At 56.2% G+C, this 18,487-nt stretch overlaps 1 protein-coding gene across 3 annotated transcripts; it reads left to right on the forward strand.

The window, feature by feature from the left end:
* The first annotated feature begins 363 nt into the window (after window positions 1-363).
* On the forward strand, window positions 364-17,187 carry ELAVL3 (ELAV like RNA binding protein 3). 3 transcript variants are annotated; one of them, XM_036088886.2, is made up of 7 exons: window positions 364-765; window positions 7,580-7,799; window positions 8,127-8,230; window positions 11,485-11,638; window positions 11,783-12,008; window positions 13,183-13,221; window positions 14,620-17,187. In XM_036088886.2, exons 1-7 carry the CDS (start codon window positions 757-759, stop codon window positions 14,969-14,971), a joined length of 1,104 nt encoding a protein of 367 aa, XP_035944779.1. In that variant the 5' UTR covers window positions 364-756; the 3' UTR covers window positions 14,972-17,187. The 3 variants fall into 3 exon arrangements, with proteins under 3 accessions (XP_035944779.1, XP_035944782.1, XP_035944781.1); XM_036088889.2 differs by having other exon boundaries at window positions 14,641-17,187; XM_036088888.2 differs by having other exon boundaries at window positions 7,583-7,799.
* The last annotated feature ends 1,300 nt before the right edge of the window (window positions 17,188-18,487 follow it).

Below are 18,487 nucleotides of genomic sequence, written 5' to 3' on the forward strand. Positions count from 1 at the left end.
TCGCTCTCTTCGCTCTAAGAGCTCAGGGTGTTGGACCCAGGAGGGGAGCCGTCCCTGTCTTTCCGGCAGAAAGCCCGCCCAAGAAGGGGCGGCAATGCAGGAAGCAGGGTCCACGGGGGCAAGGGGGCCCGAATCTGGCAACCCGAGCCCCCAGGGCGTGCTTTTTGGGGGTGCGGAGTCCCAGCCAGCGCGTGCTCGCTTCCACCTGCCGCGCCGTCGGGCGCCGGGAGGAGGCGGGGCTCAGCTGCCGCAGCCAATAAGCGACGCCGGCTCTGGCAGCTGCTCCTATAAAGGGCTGGGGGCGGCGGCGTCGCGGCCCAGAGCGCGGAGCGCGCAGCGCGGGCTGGAGGGTGGGAGGGAGGGCGGGCGAGGGGAGAGGACTGAGCATCCAGGACCGGACAAGCCCGGCCGAGGGGCGGCCGCGAAAGGCAGAGCGCCGCGATCTCTGTCAGGAAGCTCAACCTCCCCGGGCCCCGCGGGGCCGCGCAGGGGGCGTTCTCAATCCCGCGCCCGCTCCCTCTTTCCATCCCCTGCCGCCCGCAGGCCACCCCGGGGCCCGGCTATCCGCGCGCGCGTCCTCGGGCTCGGGCCCGTCCCCGGCCCTCGAGGGAGCCGCCGCCTTCATCTACACCTCTGCAGCGGCCGCGTCAGAGGCCGCCCGGGCAGGACCCCGGCGTGAGCATCGAGCGCCCCCCAAGGAGTGCACGACCCCCGGAGCCGCCCTCAACACGGACCGCGCCCGCCGGGCACACAAGAATGGTCACTGTAGGTATTCCCTTGTCGCTGAGATGGAACCTGGTTGGGGAGCGGTTAGGCACAGGTTCCGCGGAGATGGCGGGGTGGGGGGTGGGGGGGTAGGACCAGGCCTAGCTAGGCCCCGGTGGGGGGGTAGGACCGAGCCTCGGGGCCTGAGAGTGGGTTGGGCCGCACCCAGAGTGCTGGGGGCGCATAGAGTCTGGCCTGAGAGGCCTTAGGGAGCCGAACTCTGGTTCGGGGAGGCGTCCTATGGCGCCCTGGGGGCGGGATAGCCCCCCTCCAGCAGGCCTGATGGGGGAGGGGCCGCAGCAGCGGAGGATGCCTTCTCCATCCAGGCCCGGACCCCGCAGGCCGCCCAGGCAAACGCAGGGCCCCAATCACTGGTGCTGGGCCAGGACAAGGCGGCAAGCCGTCCCCGAGAACCCCAGGAAAGCGGGTGGCGTCGGATCCGCTCCCCGGGCCCTGACCGCGCCCGGGGAGCCGGGCGTCTCGTCCTCGAGCCCGTCGACCTTGCGGCAAGCGGGGAGGGGAGAGGAGGGGGCGCGCCCGGAGGCCCCGCGGGCCCGCCGCCGCTGCTGCCGCGTCCCTTTGTTTCTCGGAGCTTCTTAGCGGGCCGTAGCCTCGCGCGGGCGCCTCAGGCTTCGGGGAGGGGGAGGGGAGAGGAGGGCCCGCGGGGGGGGTGGGTGCTTCTTGACTCCTGGGCCCCCGCCCCACGGGGGATGGGGTAAGGAGCTCAGGGATGTCTCCTAGGCCAGGTCCAGGCGCCCCACCCCGCCAAGGCACTGGGCCTCGGGGTGACCTTGAGAGCGCCCGCCCGCCCGCGCCGCTCGCCCCACTCCCGGTGCTTTCAGCAACCACTGAGCTGGTCAGCTCCCGAGCCCGCGGCCACGCCCGGCCACGCCCTGTATAACCACGCCCCTGCCCCGCCCATCTGGACCCCGCCCCCTGGGGCCCCCAGGGCCCGGCCTCGCCCGAGCCCTCGGATTTCCACTCGGCAACCCGGGCGTATCCCGGGGGCGGGGCTGGCCAGTCCTAGCCCCACCCCGGCTCCACCCCCGCCCCCGCCGCGCGACTCCGCTCCCCGCGCCGCCGCGCGTCCTTTGTCTGGTCCCAGCGCCCAGGCCTCCTTCTTCTGTACTTACTGTCTTTCCGGTCTGTGTGTGTGTGTGTGTGTGTGTGTCTCTGTGCACTGTGTCTCTTTCTGGGCCTCTTCTTGGAGTGGTGTCTCTCTTGGAGTCGTGGCGAGCACAGTGGGTGGAGGGATGCTCAGCACTCCCTCCCTGCGTGGGACCCTGGGACCCGCCCACCTGGCTCGGAGAAAGGAGGCCGGAGAGGCCATGCTTCCCTGCTGTGTGACCTTAGGCAGGCTCCCTCCCCTCTCTGGGCCTCAGGCTGCTAACCCAGGGGCAGGAACGTGAGTGCAGCCTCCTGACGACCCTCAGAACCCCCACAGCAGTCCAGCATCCATTCCTCTGATCTGTTCCTTCATTTGAAAGAGGGAAACTGATGCACAAAGGGGCGAGGGTGTGGTCAGAGGTCACACAAGGGCCTTGAAGCCCTGGAAGGCCTGGTTACTCCCCTGGAGGGCACTCAGGCAGAAGTCCACCATGGGGACAGGCTGGGAGGAAGTGAGGGGATAAATTGAGACTGTGAGGGCCCTACATGGAGGGAGAAGGGCCCAGAAGGGGGAGGCCTAGTTAGCACCACGTGGTAGCCCAGCCTTACCACGCATAGCCACTCAATGCCCTATTGTGGCCAGTACCCAGGCATCTATCACTGTGACTGGGGCCAAAGGGGTCAGTCACAGGAGGGTCTACAGAGCAAGTGACCTCTGGTGTGTTCCCTGCAAAATCCATATGTCATGTATGTGCAATGGTGCAAAAGAGTTGAAGAAAGAGTGGCAGAGAGAAGGAGGGGGAGACAGATGGGTTCAGAGGGGAGAGAAGGACAGAGAAGCAGGGAAAAGAGGAAGAGAGAAACAGAAAGAGAGAGAGATCCAGAGGAAGAACTGGAGAGACTGGGAGGGAAGGCTCCATTGCTCCCAGTTGGTCTCTGCCTCCCCGTCTTGGGTCTACCCTCCTCCCCTCTGACTTCACCCCTCCACTCCTGACCTGGGACAGCCCTCCAAGGTCCCTGTGATCCGTGAGTCATCCCAGGCCACGCATTTGCTGTGGGCTGGGGCCGGGCGGGTGTGGTCTCCACCAATCCGATCCCTATTAGCGGCTCAGCCGGCTGAGCTGCAGAGGAAACGCGACACTGATCCTGCTAAGCTCTGGCACAGATGGGAGGGAGATGGGGTGCTGGGGAGATTAGTAGGCTGGGTCTCAAGATCCCAATTACCTTTTAACCCCATCCAAGTTGAGGACATTTGGGGTGGCTCTGTAGGCTCTGGGATAATCAGATCAGCAGTAGTCAGACTTCATCACTACCTCCGCCGCCGGTCACTCCCAGGCAAATCACAGGTCCCTCTGACCCTCAGTTTCTCCACCTGAGAAATGGAGAAGATGATCTCCAGCTTTCAGTGTAGTTGTGGGAAGTCAGTGAAACCTTTGCACCTGCACAGTGCCTGGCACATAGTAGGGGTTCTGAAGCTGAAACCTGCTGTGTCCTGAAACAGTGTTCTGTGTACTGCTAATTATTGGGGGGGGCTCTCCCGTAGCAGATATCACCAACCAGTCACAGAACTCTAGTTTTCCGAGCCCAGAAGGGAATTCAGAATCCATCTTTGTGCGTGGGGAACCTCGGTGCCATATCTTTAGTGGAGGGACCGAGGCCCAGAGAGGCAGTGTGAGTGTTACAGGATACACAGTGAGGAGGTTGGAGCCAGAAGCCAGCACATGGTGGCACCCAGTAAATGTTTGTTGAATTGAATGGGTAGACTCAGCCAACAGAGTAGGCTTAAATGTAGTGATGCCTGGGCTAGGTGTAGAGTAGGAGCTCAGTTTCACTTTGCTGTTATTTTTTACTATTATTGGCTTTTTTTCTTAGTAAAGTGGGCTCTGACGTCCAAGCTCCGGATTTGAATTCTTGATCCACCATTTGCATGCTATCCAGCCTTGTGTAAATCCCTACCCCTTCATTGAGGTTCAGTTTCCTCTTCTGGTAAATGAAGAAAAGAGTCCCATAATGTTCAGTGTTGGAAGAATTGCCCGGAAATTTTCACATAAAGGATTTTGTCTGGCACACAGCAGGGCCTTGATACATGGCCATCGGTAAAGTATTAACCTTATGAAACTGGATACAGATCTGTAGCGTGCATTCTCGCTTTATGGCAGGTGCCTGAGGCAGACATTGTTAATCAACCCAGTGTTCCTGCTCAGTCTGGATGAGGTTTCAGAATAACTCTCCCGGAAGCCCCCGGACATCCACTCTCAGCCAACTGGAAATGCAGGGGAGTTGACCCTCCTCCATGCCACCCCTATAATAAGAATACATGGAAAGGAAACAGAGGCTCAAAGAAGAGCTAAGATCATCCCTGAGGACACATACCTATAAGGTGGCAGAGCTCCCCCATGCATTGGTCACTGTCATTAAAAACAGCTCTGAAGTCCAACATAGCCAGGTTTGAAAGCGAATTCCCCATTGATATCGCTCAACATCTCTGAGCTCGGTTGCTTCCCTTATAAAATGGAGAATGTGTTGCTGTCTCTAAAGATGATTGGGAGAAATAAGTGAAATGATGCCTGGAAGCACACAGAAGATGTCAATGGGGCAGGACCAGTATTAATAGCAGGTATTACGAGGCTTGGCAGACATGACAAGCTGCTTCCTGTGATCGTGCCCATGGCAGACCTGATCCCAGAATGCATTCCAGCTGCACCCATGTGTGGCTTTAGATCCTTCCCTGGGGTCACTGTGCCAATAACTCGGAGTTTGCAGCAAAGCGGAGCAGAGGCCCAGAAGCATTATGGAGCCTACCCGAGGACACACAGCTGAGAAATGTTAGAACTAGCACTATTCTTCCATTGGCAGTGGAAGTTGAAAATACAGACTCTGGATCAGAAAAGCTCCTGTGCAAATCCGTTTCGCCGTTTATAAGCTGCATGAGCTTTAGTAATTTTTAAAACATCGCTGAACTTCACTTTCCTCATCTGTCTTAGTCAGCTCGGGCTGCTCTAACAAAATACCATAAACTGGGGGGCTTAAACAACAGTTATTTCTCATAAATCTTCTGGAGGCTGGGAAGTCCAAGATCAAGGTGCCAGCTGAGTTGGTTCCTAGTAAGGACTTGCTCCCTGCTTTGCAGATGGACATCTTCTTGCTGTGTCCTCACATGGTGGAAAGAGAGATCATCTCTCTCCTGTCCCCTTTTTTTTTTTTAAGATTTTATTTTATTTATTTGAGAGAGAGAGAAAAAATGAGCTGGGGGGGAGAGGCAGAGGAAGAGAGAGAAGCAAGGAGCCCGATGTGGGGCTCCATCCCAGGACCCTGGAATCATGACCTGAGCCTAAGGCAGACGCATAACTGACTGAGCCCCTCAAGCGCCCCTCTCTTGTCCCTTTTTGTAAGGACATGAATCCCATTCATGAGGGCTCCATCCTCATGACCTAATTACCTCCCAAAGGCTCCACATCCAAATACCATCACACTGGGGATTAAGTTTTCAACATATGAATTTGAGGGGACACAGGCATCCAGTTCATAGCATCTGTTAAGCAGGGGAAATTAAGCTCTCTTTTCAGGGTGGTTGTGAATAAGAAAAAACAAAACATTGCGTGTAGTGGGTTTTGCACTGTGCCTGGCACACAGTAGGCCCAATATTTGGGAACAAGTATGGTATTGTATTTTGGGTCAGGGATGGCTGAGATGAAGTGTACTGCTGACTCTTTCTAATTCTGTAGCCTCAAAGACATTGCTAATCAATCACAGTGATCTCTCCTGCTGAAACTGAATATGGCTTCTAATCCTTCCTAATTCATCCCTTTTGGAAAACCCTACCAATCGATTTGATTTTTCAAGTGAGGGCAACCCATCTGCCAACCATGCCATTGAAGAATACCTAAGGAAATGCTGACTACTTTACCTTCCCAGGCCCATGACAGATAATCCCAGCACTGTTTCCTGCTGAGCCCAGATGTGGCTTTAAAATTCTTCTCTGTGTGGTCCTTATACATAAAATAGATGTAGAATATATTTGAAAATTGCTAAGGAAGTAGATCTTAGAATTTCTCATCACAGGAAAAAAAATTATAACTATATTTGATGATGGTTGTTAACTAGACTTATTGTGGAGATAATTTTGCAATATATACAAATATTGAGTCATTATGTTATGCACCTGAAGCTAATGTAATATTATATGTCAATTATTAAAAAATGGATGTAGGAAAAAAACGTTAAATAAAACTCAACATCCATTCTTTAAAAAAAAATCTTGTTAGGATACTAAGAATAAAATTAAACATTCATAAGTGAAAACCCACAGCAAAAATCAAATTTAGCTGTGAAATATTTTAAAACATTTCCTTTAACATCATGAATAAAAAAGCCACTATCACACTGTATCCCCTGCAATAAGACAAGAAAAATAAATAACAGGTATAGATTGGAGATAAATAAAACTGTCATTATTTGCTGGTGTTATTATGTTATACGTTTAAATAGCTCAGGGGCACCTAGCTGCCTCCATCAGTAGAGCATGCAACTCTTGATCTCAGGATTATGAGTTGAGCCCCACATTTGGTGTAGAGATTGCTTAAACATAAAATATATTTTTTAAAGATTTTATTTATTTTTATTGTTATTGTTATTTTTTAAAGATTCTATTCATTTATTGGAGAGAGAGAGAGAGTACGAGCAGGGGGAAGGGCAGAGGGAGAGGGAGAAGCAGAAGCAGACTCCCCGCCGAGCAGGGAGCCCCAACGTGGGGCTCGATCCCAGGACCCTGGGACCACGACCCAAGCCGAAGGCAGACGCTTAACCAACTGAACCACCCAGGCGCCCTTATTTTTTATTCGAGGGAGAGAGAGCACAAGCTGGGGGAGAGGCAGAGGGAGAAGCATACTCCCCGCTGAGCAGGGTGTCGGATGCGGGGCTCAATCCCAGGACCCCAGGATCATGACCTGAGCCGAAGGAAGATGCTTAACCAACTGAGCCACCCAGGTGCCCCTTAAAAATAAAATCTTTAAAAAAAAAATAATAGGGGCTCCTGGGTGGCTCAGTGGGTTGGGCATCTGACTCCTGATTTCAGCTCAGGTTGTGATCTCAGGGTCATGGGATCGAGCCCCACATCAGGCTCAGTGCTGGGTGGGGGGGAGTCTGCTTGAGATGCTCTCTCTTCCTCTTCCTCTGCCCCTCTTCTGTCTCTCTCAAATAAATACATTTTTGAAAAATAATAAAAAATAGCTCAGTGGAAAAACTGAGGAGGGTGTAAATGCCTAGTGGGAAAATTATGCACAAAGCAAAAGAAATATTAACACATTTGGGATAGGAATTCCCTTTGGTGGGAGAAGGGCAGTACATGGTCAGGGAGGAGCTTATGAGGACTTCAAAGCTAATAAAAATATTACATTTCTTATTCTGAAGACAAAAGTGTTCATCTTATTATTCTACAAATGCACAAACTGATTTTAGACAAACAGGCAAACATAGCAAACAGACATATATGGCATCTGTATATGGAATTTTTCACAGTAAAATCACACATAAGGTGCTTGCTTGATGCTGAAGGAGTGGAAGGGATTATTAGAATAATACTTGTCCTCTCTCCATGTTTAAGCCCATGTCAGACATGGCTAATCCATCACCACTGAGCCCCCCCCTCACTCCCACTGATGCCTGTGTAGGGACTGGGCCGTGAGCAGGTGTGGCCTGTTGTCTCCAGCAGATACTCGGGGCCATGGAGTCTCAGGTGGCGGGGGGCCCGGCCGGCCCGGCCCTGCCCAACGGGCCACTCCTTGGTACAAACGGAGCCACTGATGACAGCAAGACCAACCTCATTGTCAACTACCTGCCCCAGAACATGACCCAGGACGAGTTCAAGAGTCTCTTCGGCAGCATTGGTGACATCGAATCCTGCAAGTTGGTTCGGGATAAGATCACAGGTGTGGCTGTTGGCAGGTGGGGAGGGAGGGGACAGAGGTGGTAGTCCCAGGAGTACAGGTGTGACGGGGGCAGGTAGCACCCTGGGGGATCTGAGGTGTGATGGGGAGACAGGTGTGACCCCTGGTAGGGTATCTCAGGGGTGATGGGGGGCAGGCAGGACTCTGGGGGATCTGAGGTGTCCTGGGGACAAGGTAGTACTCTCGGGGAACAGTAAGGTGAGGCTCTTGATTCTCATAACCTTGAGTGATGGCAGTCAGCCTCTCAGGACTGGGTCTGGGAGGACACTGGTAGGTCTGGGGAGGTCATCATCCTGGTCCTGCCCACAGGGCAGAGCCTCGGTTATGGGTTTGTGAACTACTCTGATCCCAACGATGCAGACAAAGCCATCAACACCCTCAACGGCCTCAAACTGCAGACGAAGACCATCAAGGTTAGTGCCTTCATTTCCCTCTGCTGCCCGTCCCCCATGGCTGCCCATCTGCAACTGTCCCCTATCCCCCTTATTACCGCCCTCTTGGACTGCCCCCTTCATGGCCACTCAAACCCTACAGCCAGCCACCCTTCCCACACACCCTTTTCCCCACTGCCACCCATCCTTCTCCATGGCTCATCCCCTGAGTGGTTCAAACTCTCCCCCAAGAGTTCCTAGCTGGGCACCCGGGGCCTAGTGGCTCTGCCTCTCTGAAACTCAGTTTCCTTATTTGTCAGTGAGAATATCAGCTCCGCATTCTCTGGTGGCTCAGGGAGGTAGCCATGCCTTTGGCAGTAGAAGAGTGACCAGGGTCTGGTGGGCAGTCCCCCTTGCCTTTGTCATGGAAATGGGGGAGGGGTGGGGGCCCATCTGCCATCTGGAGCCTAATTAGGGTCTGGGAGGGCGGGATTAGGGGCGAGCCCTCCCCCACCTTTGTGCAACGCCCCTCCCCCATGACCTCCCCTCTAAGCAGCTGCAGCTGGGACTCTGCTAGCCCAGATTCCCTGGGGGGGGATCGCCATGGAAACCCCCCTCTCTAGGTTCCCCTGGGGGTGTCTGGACTCTGCCCCACAAATCTGCTCTGGAACCTTGGGGGAGGCTGAGCTAGGGGTGCCCATCTGGCCCCCGTTCTCTCTGGGAACAGAGGTGCAGGAATCTCTTCCTCTTCCCATTGTGCGTTGTTGGGGAGGATGAGGTCATGACCTAATGGGTCCCTCCATGCCAACTAGACTCAGAAGCCCTGGGGCATGAGAGTGACAAATCCAGAGGGCCACTGTATGCATGCCATGCAGTGTGTGTGTGTGTGTGTGTGATACCCTGGGCTGTGAGCCATTGTGTTTGTGGGACGCCGTTTTTATTGCACCGGTGCTTTGTGACAACTGTGACCTGGTGGGGCTGTGTGGGTGGGTCTACCTGTGCCCAATTCAGGATGGGGGCTTGTGTGGTGGTGACAGGTGTGTGGTTCTGCGACTCTTACTGTAATTATCCGAGACCCCCAGAGCCTCTAGGAATGTCTTCGCAGCCTTGAGTCACCCTTTGGCTGGTGTAGGCACCGGGGCTGTGTTTGTGTGTCCGCCTGGGCGGCACCGTTGTATGGTTGGTCCCGACCGGGTGCTCTGGCAGACCTTGCCCCCATCGTGTCCCGGTGAGGGGGTGTGGCCGAGCCCACACCCAGCTGAGGGACCTGGGTCAGCCCCCATCCTGGGGGGGATGGGAAAGACCCCCAAAGACCTACTCGGTGCCTCAAATGACCCCTGATTACCCCAAACGCCCACCCAGGAGCTGAGGCTTGTTTTTCCCTCACCCCTAACTCTGATTCATCAACAAGCCCTCACCCCTCAAAACTCACAGCCCCGTGGGACAGAGTGGAAACCATGGAGTATGTGGCCATGATTTTGAATTCATATTACCCGGGAAGAAGAGCAGCTGCTGTGTTTGTGTTTGTTTCCTTGGAGGACCCCAGGTGTGCACAATTGCATGAATTAGGACCCCTCTACCTCCGGCCCAGGAGTGCCCTCACCATGAGCCAGCCCTGGCCCCGTGTGCTCCTTTTGTTAGTTTTTTAATTAGTGTTTCTAATGAAGTGCTCTGCCCCCACAACTCACCACACCAAACAAAAGGCAGACCTTTGACAACGACCCTTATCTACCCAGAGGTTAATTTAGAAGGATACTGAAAATAGACAGTAGCAGAAATGAGTGGGAAGAGAAGCTCGTGCCCCCCGGTACCTCCACCAGCCATAGGTCAACCTGTTAGCATCTGGGGGCGGCCCCTCCAGACTGTGTTTCCAGGACACGGATAAGCACACAATGAGATGGGGTCACACAACCGGGTGCTCTGTAAATGGACTTTTCTTTCCCCCAGTTTACAATACTCACCACTGTTTCTGGGAAATAAATATACACGTCCACCATTTTTTAAACAGCTGCAGAGAGTTTCATTGTTGGGCTGGACCGTAATTAATGACACAAATCCAATGATCGTACTAAAACGTGTCTAATTCACCACTGAGAGAAGTGCTTGGAGAGAGTTGAGGGTGGGAGGCGGGTAGGGGCGGAGGACCAAATTCAGATGGAAGAGGACGGGAGGACATTTCAGTTGAGACTGGAAGAAGAAAGGAGAGGAAGGGTGTTCCAGGCTGAGGGGAACAGCCAGAGCAAAGGTCCTGAGGCTGGGGTGTGCCTGGTGTGTCTGGGGAACACGGAGGAGACTGGTGTGGCTGAAACAGAGCAGTTCTGGGCAGAGAGGAGGGTGAGGGGGTGGGGTGATGGGCAGGTTGTGCAGGGCCTTGTGGGCTGTGAGAAGGACTTTTACTCTGGGGAAGGTGAGAGCCACAGAAGGTTCTGAGCAGAGGAAGGATGTGCCCTGACTCAGTTGCTCACAGGCGCCCTCTGGCAGCCATGGAGGAAAGAGCCTGGGGAGGTTAGGGTGGGAGTGGGGTAGAGGCTGTTGTACTGGTCTGGGTGAGCAAGGGTGGGAGGTGGGCCAGGATGCAGCAGTGGAAGTGGGGGAAAGTGTGTGGATTCCGGGTAATGAGGAAGGATCGATGGTGGATTAGATGTGGGTGTGAAAGATGGGCATCAGGGACAACGGAGGCTGGGGAACCTGAGCACCCAGGAGGACGAAGCTACTGTTACTGAACTGGAGCAAGCTGGGGGACAGTTGGGAGCTGGATGCAGCTTCACTGAGTGTGATCCCCTGTGAGACCTCGGGGGGCGCCCAGAGGCAGGTTTCGCACAGGTATGCAGCTTGGGGTTCAGGCCCACACTGGGGACAGACATTTGGGAGTCATCAGCATCGAGCTGGCGGCTAAAGACCTGAGTGACCCTGAGGGCCCCAATGTGGTCAGAAAGAGAAGGGCCAGAGTCCCGAGCTCACTTTCCAAAGGAGCGGGAAATGTCATGTTGACGGAATGTATGGTGTGAGAGCAGGAGCTAGGGACTCGAGGTCCTCAAGGTGACATCTGCCCCCCGGGGCCCAGCGACAGGTTTCCCTCACCCTTTTATGTAGGCTGGGCCACATTATCGGCCACAGCCGTGTCCCCTCCCTCAAGCCCTGGCCGGCGCCACCCACGGAGACTACTTGAGAGAGATTTATTGAGTGAACAGATGAGGCACTTCTGCCGCTCGCTGGTGGTCAGGACGTGGCCTCACTCTCCCCATCTGTGAAATGGGTCTTCCCTTCACCTCTGTCCACCTGCCCGTCCCCCCCAGGTGTCCTATGCCCGACCCAGTTCTGCATCCATCCGAGATGCTAACCTGTATGTCAGTGGACTCCCCAAGACCATGAGCCAGAAAGAAATGGAGCAGCTCTTCTCCCAGTATGGCCGCATCATCACTTCTCGCATCCTGGTGGACCAGGTCACAGGTCAGGCCGCCGGGGACGATTAACTTGGCAGGGCACCGGGCAAAGGCATGGAGGTGGGACCAAAATGGAGATGGTGGGGAGAGAAACGGGTAAGGGGGTCACGGGACGGGGCAGGGTCCTCATGACGCCCTCACTCCCTGGCAGGCGTCTCTCGGGGTGTGGGATTCATCCGCTTCGACAAGAGGATTGAGGCTGAGGAGGCCATCAAAGGACTGAACGGGCAGAAGCCGCTGGGCGCGGCAGAGCCCATCACGGTCAAGTTCGCCAACAACCCGAGTCAGAAGACTGGGCAGGCCCTGCTCACTCACCTCTACCAGTCGTCAGCCCGGCGCTACGCAGGCCCCCTGCACCATCAGACGCAGCGCTTCCGGTAAACCCCCTGCCACCCCGCCCCCAGGCACCCTAGACCCCCCCCATGCTGGGGGCCCAAGCCTGCCGCCACCCTCCCTGAACCCCATTCCTGCAGGGCAGAAGGACGCTGGGAGGGTGTCCACACGCTGGGGCCACTGAGGGCAGCAAAGGGGAAATGTGTGGGTCAGTCAGATGCTGAGGCCAAGCCCTTGTACACAGCAGGCACTCAATGTATGCAGGGCACGATGAGGGGCACTATCGGCGTGAAGAGTTTTATTTACTTTTTGTAAAGATCTATTAGAGAGAGAGGGGGAGAGAGTGCAAGCCAGGAGTGGGGAGGGGCAGAGGGAGAAGGAGAAGCAGACTCCCAGCTGAGCAGGGAGCTCAATGCAGGGGGGTCGATCCCAGGACCCCGGGATCACGACCTGAGCCGAAGGCAGATGCTTAACCGACTGAGCCACCCAGGCGCCCTCGGTGTTAAGAATTTTAGAGTCAAAAATCGGGGCGCCTGGGTGGCTCCGTCGTTAAGCGTCTGCCTTCGGCTCAGGTCATGGTCCCAGGGTCCTGGGATCGAGCCCCGCATCGGGCTCCCTGCTCAGCGGGAAGCCTACTTCTCCCTCTCCCACTCCCCCTGCTTGTGTTCCCTCTCTCGCTGTGTCTCTGTCAAAAAAATAAATAAAATCTTTAAAAAAAAAAAAAAAGAATTTTAGAGTCAAAAAACAAAAAAAGCATTTTACAGTCACCTGATTGGGCCCCCCCCCCTCTTGGGGATGGGCCTCCCGCGCTGTGTGCCCCCAGGTATCTATACTCATGAGAACGGAGCTTGCCTTGCCTGTATTTTAGGAACAGGGACCTTGAGGCACTTGCCCAGACGAGACACTGCCCCAAAGAGACTTGAAATTCCCCTTCTGGGGACCTGAGCCCCGCAGGGTGGGGGCAGGCGAGTGGGGCTGGGCGGGACAGGACACGGGTGCAGGCCAGGCAGCGGCAGGGCAGGCGAGAGGCAGTGCCCGAGTGAGCACGGTTCCGTGCCAGGCGGTGTCCAGCCGGGCGGGGAGCAGGCGGGTGGGGGCAGGGCCGGGCTGCTGGCCTGCTGGGTGGGGGCGGGGAGGGCAGTCAGGCTGGGCCCGGCCAGCGTCACAGCCGGGGGTGTGCCCGGAGGCCACGGGTGACCACCCTTTCTGCTTCCACAGGCTGGATAATTTGCTCAACATGGCCTACGGAGTCAAGAGGTAACAGTGCCCCCGCCCCGCTGCCCCCAGCTCCCCACTGTCCCTCCTTGGACTCTTGCCCCAGTGCTCCCCTCCCCCACCTCCCCACTGGGACAGCCAGCTTAGCTGCGTCTGCCCCCCTGTCTGGCGTCTGGGAGTAGCATGTCCATTAAGAGAGGGGCTATGGAGCCTAGTAAATGCCTAGAAAGAGCTACTACGGAATTTGGGCCTGGGAGGGCCTGTCCGGGGCGCTCTCCAGCCCAGGGAAGGGGTCACAGTCATGGGTCTGGTCATGGCCATGCTCCTGGGTTCCCACGCTAAGTCTGCGTTCCATCTGCCACTGTCGATGGTCTTTGCTGAGGGTCACAGAATACCCCCTTTTAGCCCCTAGTCTGGGATGGATCTTGAGGCCCGCATGACGTTGTCCACATCCCTGACCCTGGGAGGGCTCCCTGTGTTTACTGCATCGAGAGCTGTTGAGCACACACTGAGTGCCGGGCGCTGGGCTCGGGGCTGGGGACCCAAGGTGGCTCAGCCAGACTTGGTCTCTCATGGAGACGAAATGACATTGAGCACAGTGCTTGGCACGTAGTGAGCGCTCAATAAAAGGTAGCCGCTCTTGTGATTATTGTTACTGTTATTCATTATCTCAGTCTAGTGGGGAAGGAGACAGGAACAGCGAACAGGGCTGTGAAGGGGGAAGGGGTGACGGGGACCCCGGTGAGACCGCTGACATGACCAAGGTGCCAGTGAGCAAGTGTTCCTCCCCACTGGGGCTCCCCCTGAGCGCAGCGAGGCCTGGGAAGGTAGGGAGGCAGTGAGGAACGAGGGTGGAGCCAATCCTGTTCATTCACCCGGTCCCTCCGTCAGTCAGTCAACAAACCTTCCGGGTCGCGGCGGTGCTCGGGGGCTGTTCTGGGCTGGGGCACCGCAGGGAGCAAACCTTGCAGGGAAAGGGGAGCGGATCCTAAATACGCAATCCGAGCAGGAAAAAGCCGGTAAGGGGCAGAGGAAGGCAGCGGACTGCGTTATCGTGGAGGGTGGTGCTTCCCCAGCCGCACTCCCCGCCTGGTGGGCCTCTAGCCGAGGAGGGGTGGCAGGGTGGGGGCGGTGGGGGGAAAGTGTGCCAAGGGAGGGGTAGTTGGCCAGGAGTGGGGAAGGGGCCAGGCTCCCGTAGGCTCAGAGGTTAGGGGGTCAGGGTGTAGATGGGGGCTCCCAGCAGGGCTTGTGGGGGAGGGCCTGACCTTCAGGGCAGGTCAGAAGTCAGGCCAGGGCTACGGGGGGGATGCAGATTCAGGTCGGGTCAGAGGCGGAGGTCATGAGGCCATGGCAGGGTCACGGCACGGCCGGCGTCAGGGGTCCCGGGGGCTCAGGGGTGTGCCGGGGGTCAGGGCAGAGCCCGCGTGACCCCCAAAGTAGTCCCCTGTCGCTCATCGCCAGGTTCTCCCCCATCGCCATCGACGGCATGAGCGGCCTGGCGGGCGTGGGCCTGTCGGGGGGCGCGGCGGGCGCCGGCTGGTGTATCTTCGTGTACAACCTGTCGCCGGAGGCGGACGAGAGTGTGCTGTGGCAGCTGTTCGGGCCCTTCGGGGCGGTCACCAACGTCAAGGTCATCCGCGACTTCACCACCAACAAGTGCAAGGGCTTTGGCTTCGTCACGATGACCAACTACGACGAAGCGGCCATGGCCATCGCCAGCCTCAACGGCTACCGCCTGGGCGAGCGCGTGCTGCAGGTGTCCTTCAAGACCAGCAAACAGCACAAGGCCTGAGCCGCCGCCGCCGCCCGCCCTCCCCACCCTCCCCGGGCAGCAGAGAGAGAGAGAAAGAGAGAGACAGGGGCCCCGAGAGAGACAGCGCAGGCAGACCACCGACGGCACGAGGGCCCCGCGTCCCTGCGGAAGCCACAGGGTGAGCACTCGGGGTGGGAGAGTCTGCAGGGAATGGGGGGTGCCGGGGGGTCCCCCACCCCGTCCTCCTGCCCCCACCCCAGGCTGGGCTGTTCACTCTCTCGTCTTGGTTTTGTTCATGGCGATGGTTTTTGTTTCTTTTTTCGGCTAAAAAGAAAGCAGAGATGTGCCCCCACCCCACCTTCAACCACCCTCCACGGGATGGCTTTGCGGGGACGCTGGGGGTGCCCTCCCAGACCCCCTTGCCCAGGCCTCCCCAACACCTAGATGAGCCTGAGGGGAGGGGGAACAGGTTTAAAAATCCCCAAAAAAGCGAAACGGAGGAGGGGTGTGGGCATCCCTGGCCCAGAGCCCCTGGATGGAGTGTGAGGAGCAGGGGGAGGGGCTGGAAACAGAAACAAAATGAAAAAAAAAGGGGGGGTGGGAGGGGAAGAAAAACTCTATTTTTGTAAAAAGGGAAAAAAGACCTCGTGGAGAATTTTTACTGGGGATTCTTGAACTTGAAAAAAAAAAACACAAAAAAAGACAAAAAAAAAAAGAAAATATTTTGGCAGGTTATGTTTACCAACTGGGGCAGGGGCAGGGAGCAGGGCTTGGGGGCCGGGGGTCCACGGGGCCACACAGAGAAACACAGCCACGCGAAGACACGCGGGGGCATGTGCACACCCGCGCGTACACACACACACACACACACACACACACACACACACCCCACAGGGACACACAGAAGCACTGACAGACCCAGAGACATGCCCCGGACACCTTCAGGAGCTCGTGGGCCAGACCCAGACACGCAGACACACACGTGGATAATCACAGGAGACCGAAGCAGGGGGGCTAGCAAATGTGGCCACGGGCAAACACCGACGTGGGCAGATGCGGCCGCAGGTGGATGCGGAATGCGAACATTTCCACGTGGACACGTGAGAGCAGAGACAGATAGACATTTGGACACACAAATCTATAGACACCCAGTCATGGAGAAGCAGAGAGACAACACCAGGAGACAACGACATGCCCATAGCATCCCTTAGGCCCAGGCGAGAGGTGGTATAGCCCAGACCCTGGCCCAGTCCACTTCCTCCAGCTAGGCCGCCGGGGTCTCCTGCGGACGCGTGGCCCCACTCAGCCCGGCCCCAGGTTCTCTGCAGAGCTCTCTCCTGGCTCATCAGTGGTCCCTGCCGCCCACGAACACAGGCGTGCACACACAGAGCATCCATGCATCCAAACACACGATACCTCGTCTCATTTTTGGCGTCATGGTGGGCTGGAGGCAGCCCCCCCCAACACTTGAGGCCAAAGGACCCCCTGTCCCCGGGGCTGAACCTCCCTGGGCCGAGGCCCTGGCCCAGAGGCTGAGGGGGGAGGCTGGGCCCTGAGCCTTCCCCCTCCCCCAAGGCCTCCCCAGCAGGAAGTACCCGCTGTTCCCTCCAGCCCCCGCCCCCACCCCGGGGTGGATGGGCCCAGAGGCCCAGCCCCGAATTCCTTCTCCCCCCCACTTGTCACCCCTTTTCAGTTTGTTGGGTTTTTCTGTCTTTCCAAACTCCTGAGGGCCGTGGATGCAGCCCCCATCCTGAGCCCCAGCCCCGGCTTCTGTCTGGAAAGTCCAGACGCTCTCCATTCCCCTAGTTTTCATTCTTTGTAAAAAAAAAAAAAAAAAGAAAAAAAGAAAAAAAAGAAAAAAAGTAAAAAGAAAAAGAAAGAAAAAATTCCAACAGAAGCCGAAGGCCGGAGCCCCTGGGAGCCCTCGCAGCCCCCCACCCCCCGCAGCGGGCCCAGTCGGAACTGAGAATTACAGACCCCGAGTTCAGCTTCAGTCGCCCTTCCTCCGGAGTCCCTGCGTTTGGTGTCCGGCCACGGCCCCGTCTGACTGCCCAGCTCTCTCTCCCCCACCCCTCCCGGTGTTCGTTAGTAAACGTCTGTGGAGCTTCTGCTGCAAGGAACAAAAAGAAAAAAAAAAAAATCAAAAAAGCGACAAAAAAACACAGAAGAGAAAAAAGCGACAAAAAAAAAGGAAGAAAAAAAAAAACACACAGAAGAGATTTAAAAAAAAAAAGGAAAAAAAAAAAAGACATAAACTGGCACCAGTTAACTTTCTTGTACTTTTTTGCCGAATTTAGCTTCTTGTAGTTTTAACTTATTGCTATGTTAACTATTTATTCTCCTTGTTGCCCTGTAAGGACATTTGTGTATATTTCTGTTACTTCATCCAGTTTGCAAGTTTAAAGGAACCACGATGTTCTCTTTGTTTCTTTAAGTTTTGCTGAGACGTGGTTATGCCTAATTTATTTATAAAAGGGGAAATGGAATCATTAAAGTAATAATAATTATTAATAACAGTAATGGTAGCCGAGCGGCGCCCGGGGGGCGTGTGCTCTGTGGGGCGGTCCCCGCGGCCAGCGACGTCCGGGGTCTTAATGGGATTCTTTTTGCTCGTCTTGAGAATTTTTTCAGTCCTATTTAGCTGGTGAAAAACCCTAGCTTGTTCTTGATACACGAACCTATTTATTCTTGTGGTTTTTAAGTCCTTCCCAACCTCCCAGCTCCCCTCCAGCAGGGCAGGCACCCCGAGTGGGTCCACCCCTCTCCCTCTGCTGTGTCTTGGGGCTCTCTCCCCTCCGCCCTCCGAGCGCAGGGACACGTGGGCACACGTGGGCAGCGTGCAGGAGGCGTCTGTGAGCAATAAGGGCTGGGTTTGTCCCCTACCCTGGGGCAGCCGGGCTCTGCAGAGGGGGCACCTCTCCACACACACCCTCCCCCCCACTGAGGCCTAGGCCCCTGACACCCCCAAGTCTGGGAGGGGACTCCTTTTTCTAAAACACGGAACTCAGCCCAGCCAGGCCCCCTCCCCAGAAGCCATCCCCTCACCCCAGGGGCCGGTTGGGGGGGGGGGGCCTGGGGTCTTCCACATCCCTGGGGGTCAGGGGCAGGGCCCGTGGGATGGGGGCTCAGCCCCTCCAGCCCTCCCTTCATCCTGTTATTTATTCAGAAGGTTTCAAATCACGACAGAGTCCATGTTGGAGGTGATAAAGAACTGTAAAAAAAAAAAGAAAAAAGAAAAAAAAAAAGAAAGAAAAAGACAAAAAAAAATCACAAAAACCCAAAACCCAACAAGAACACTTTGCGTTGCGTTTAGACTATTTATTACCGGGATTACAGGCCTGGCCGCGGTAACAGACTTTTACATGGAATTGTTTAATTATTTGTACTTTTCATGCCAGAAAATAAAAGTTCAGAATCTTACGGTCTCCGCTGTCTGCGTGCCGGCAGGTGGGGAGCATTGGGAGTGTGTGTCACGGGCCCGAGCTGTGCGGCCACGCCTAGGCTGCCGTCCCTCCCTGGGCCTGGCTCTCACCTGGAGCCCCGGGGCCTCCCCAC

This window comes from Halichoerus grypus, chromosome 1 (genome assembly GCF_964656455.1).
Source record: "Halichoerus grypus chromosome 1, mHalGry1.hap1.1, whole genome shotgun sequence".
Classification (NCBI taxonomy): Eukaryota; Metazoa; Chordata; class Mammalia; order Carnivora; family Phocidae; genus Halichoerus; species Halichoerus grypus.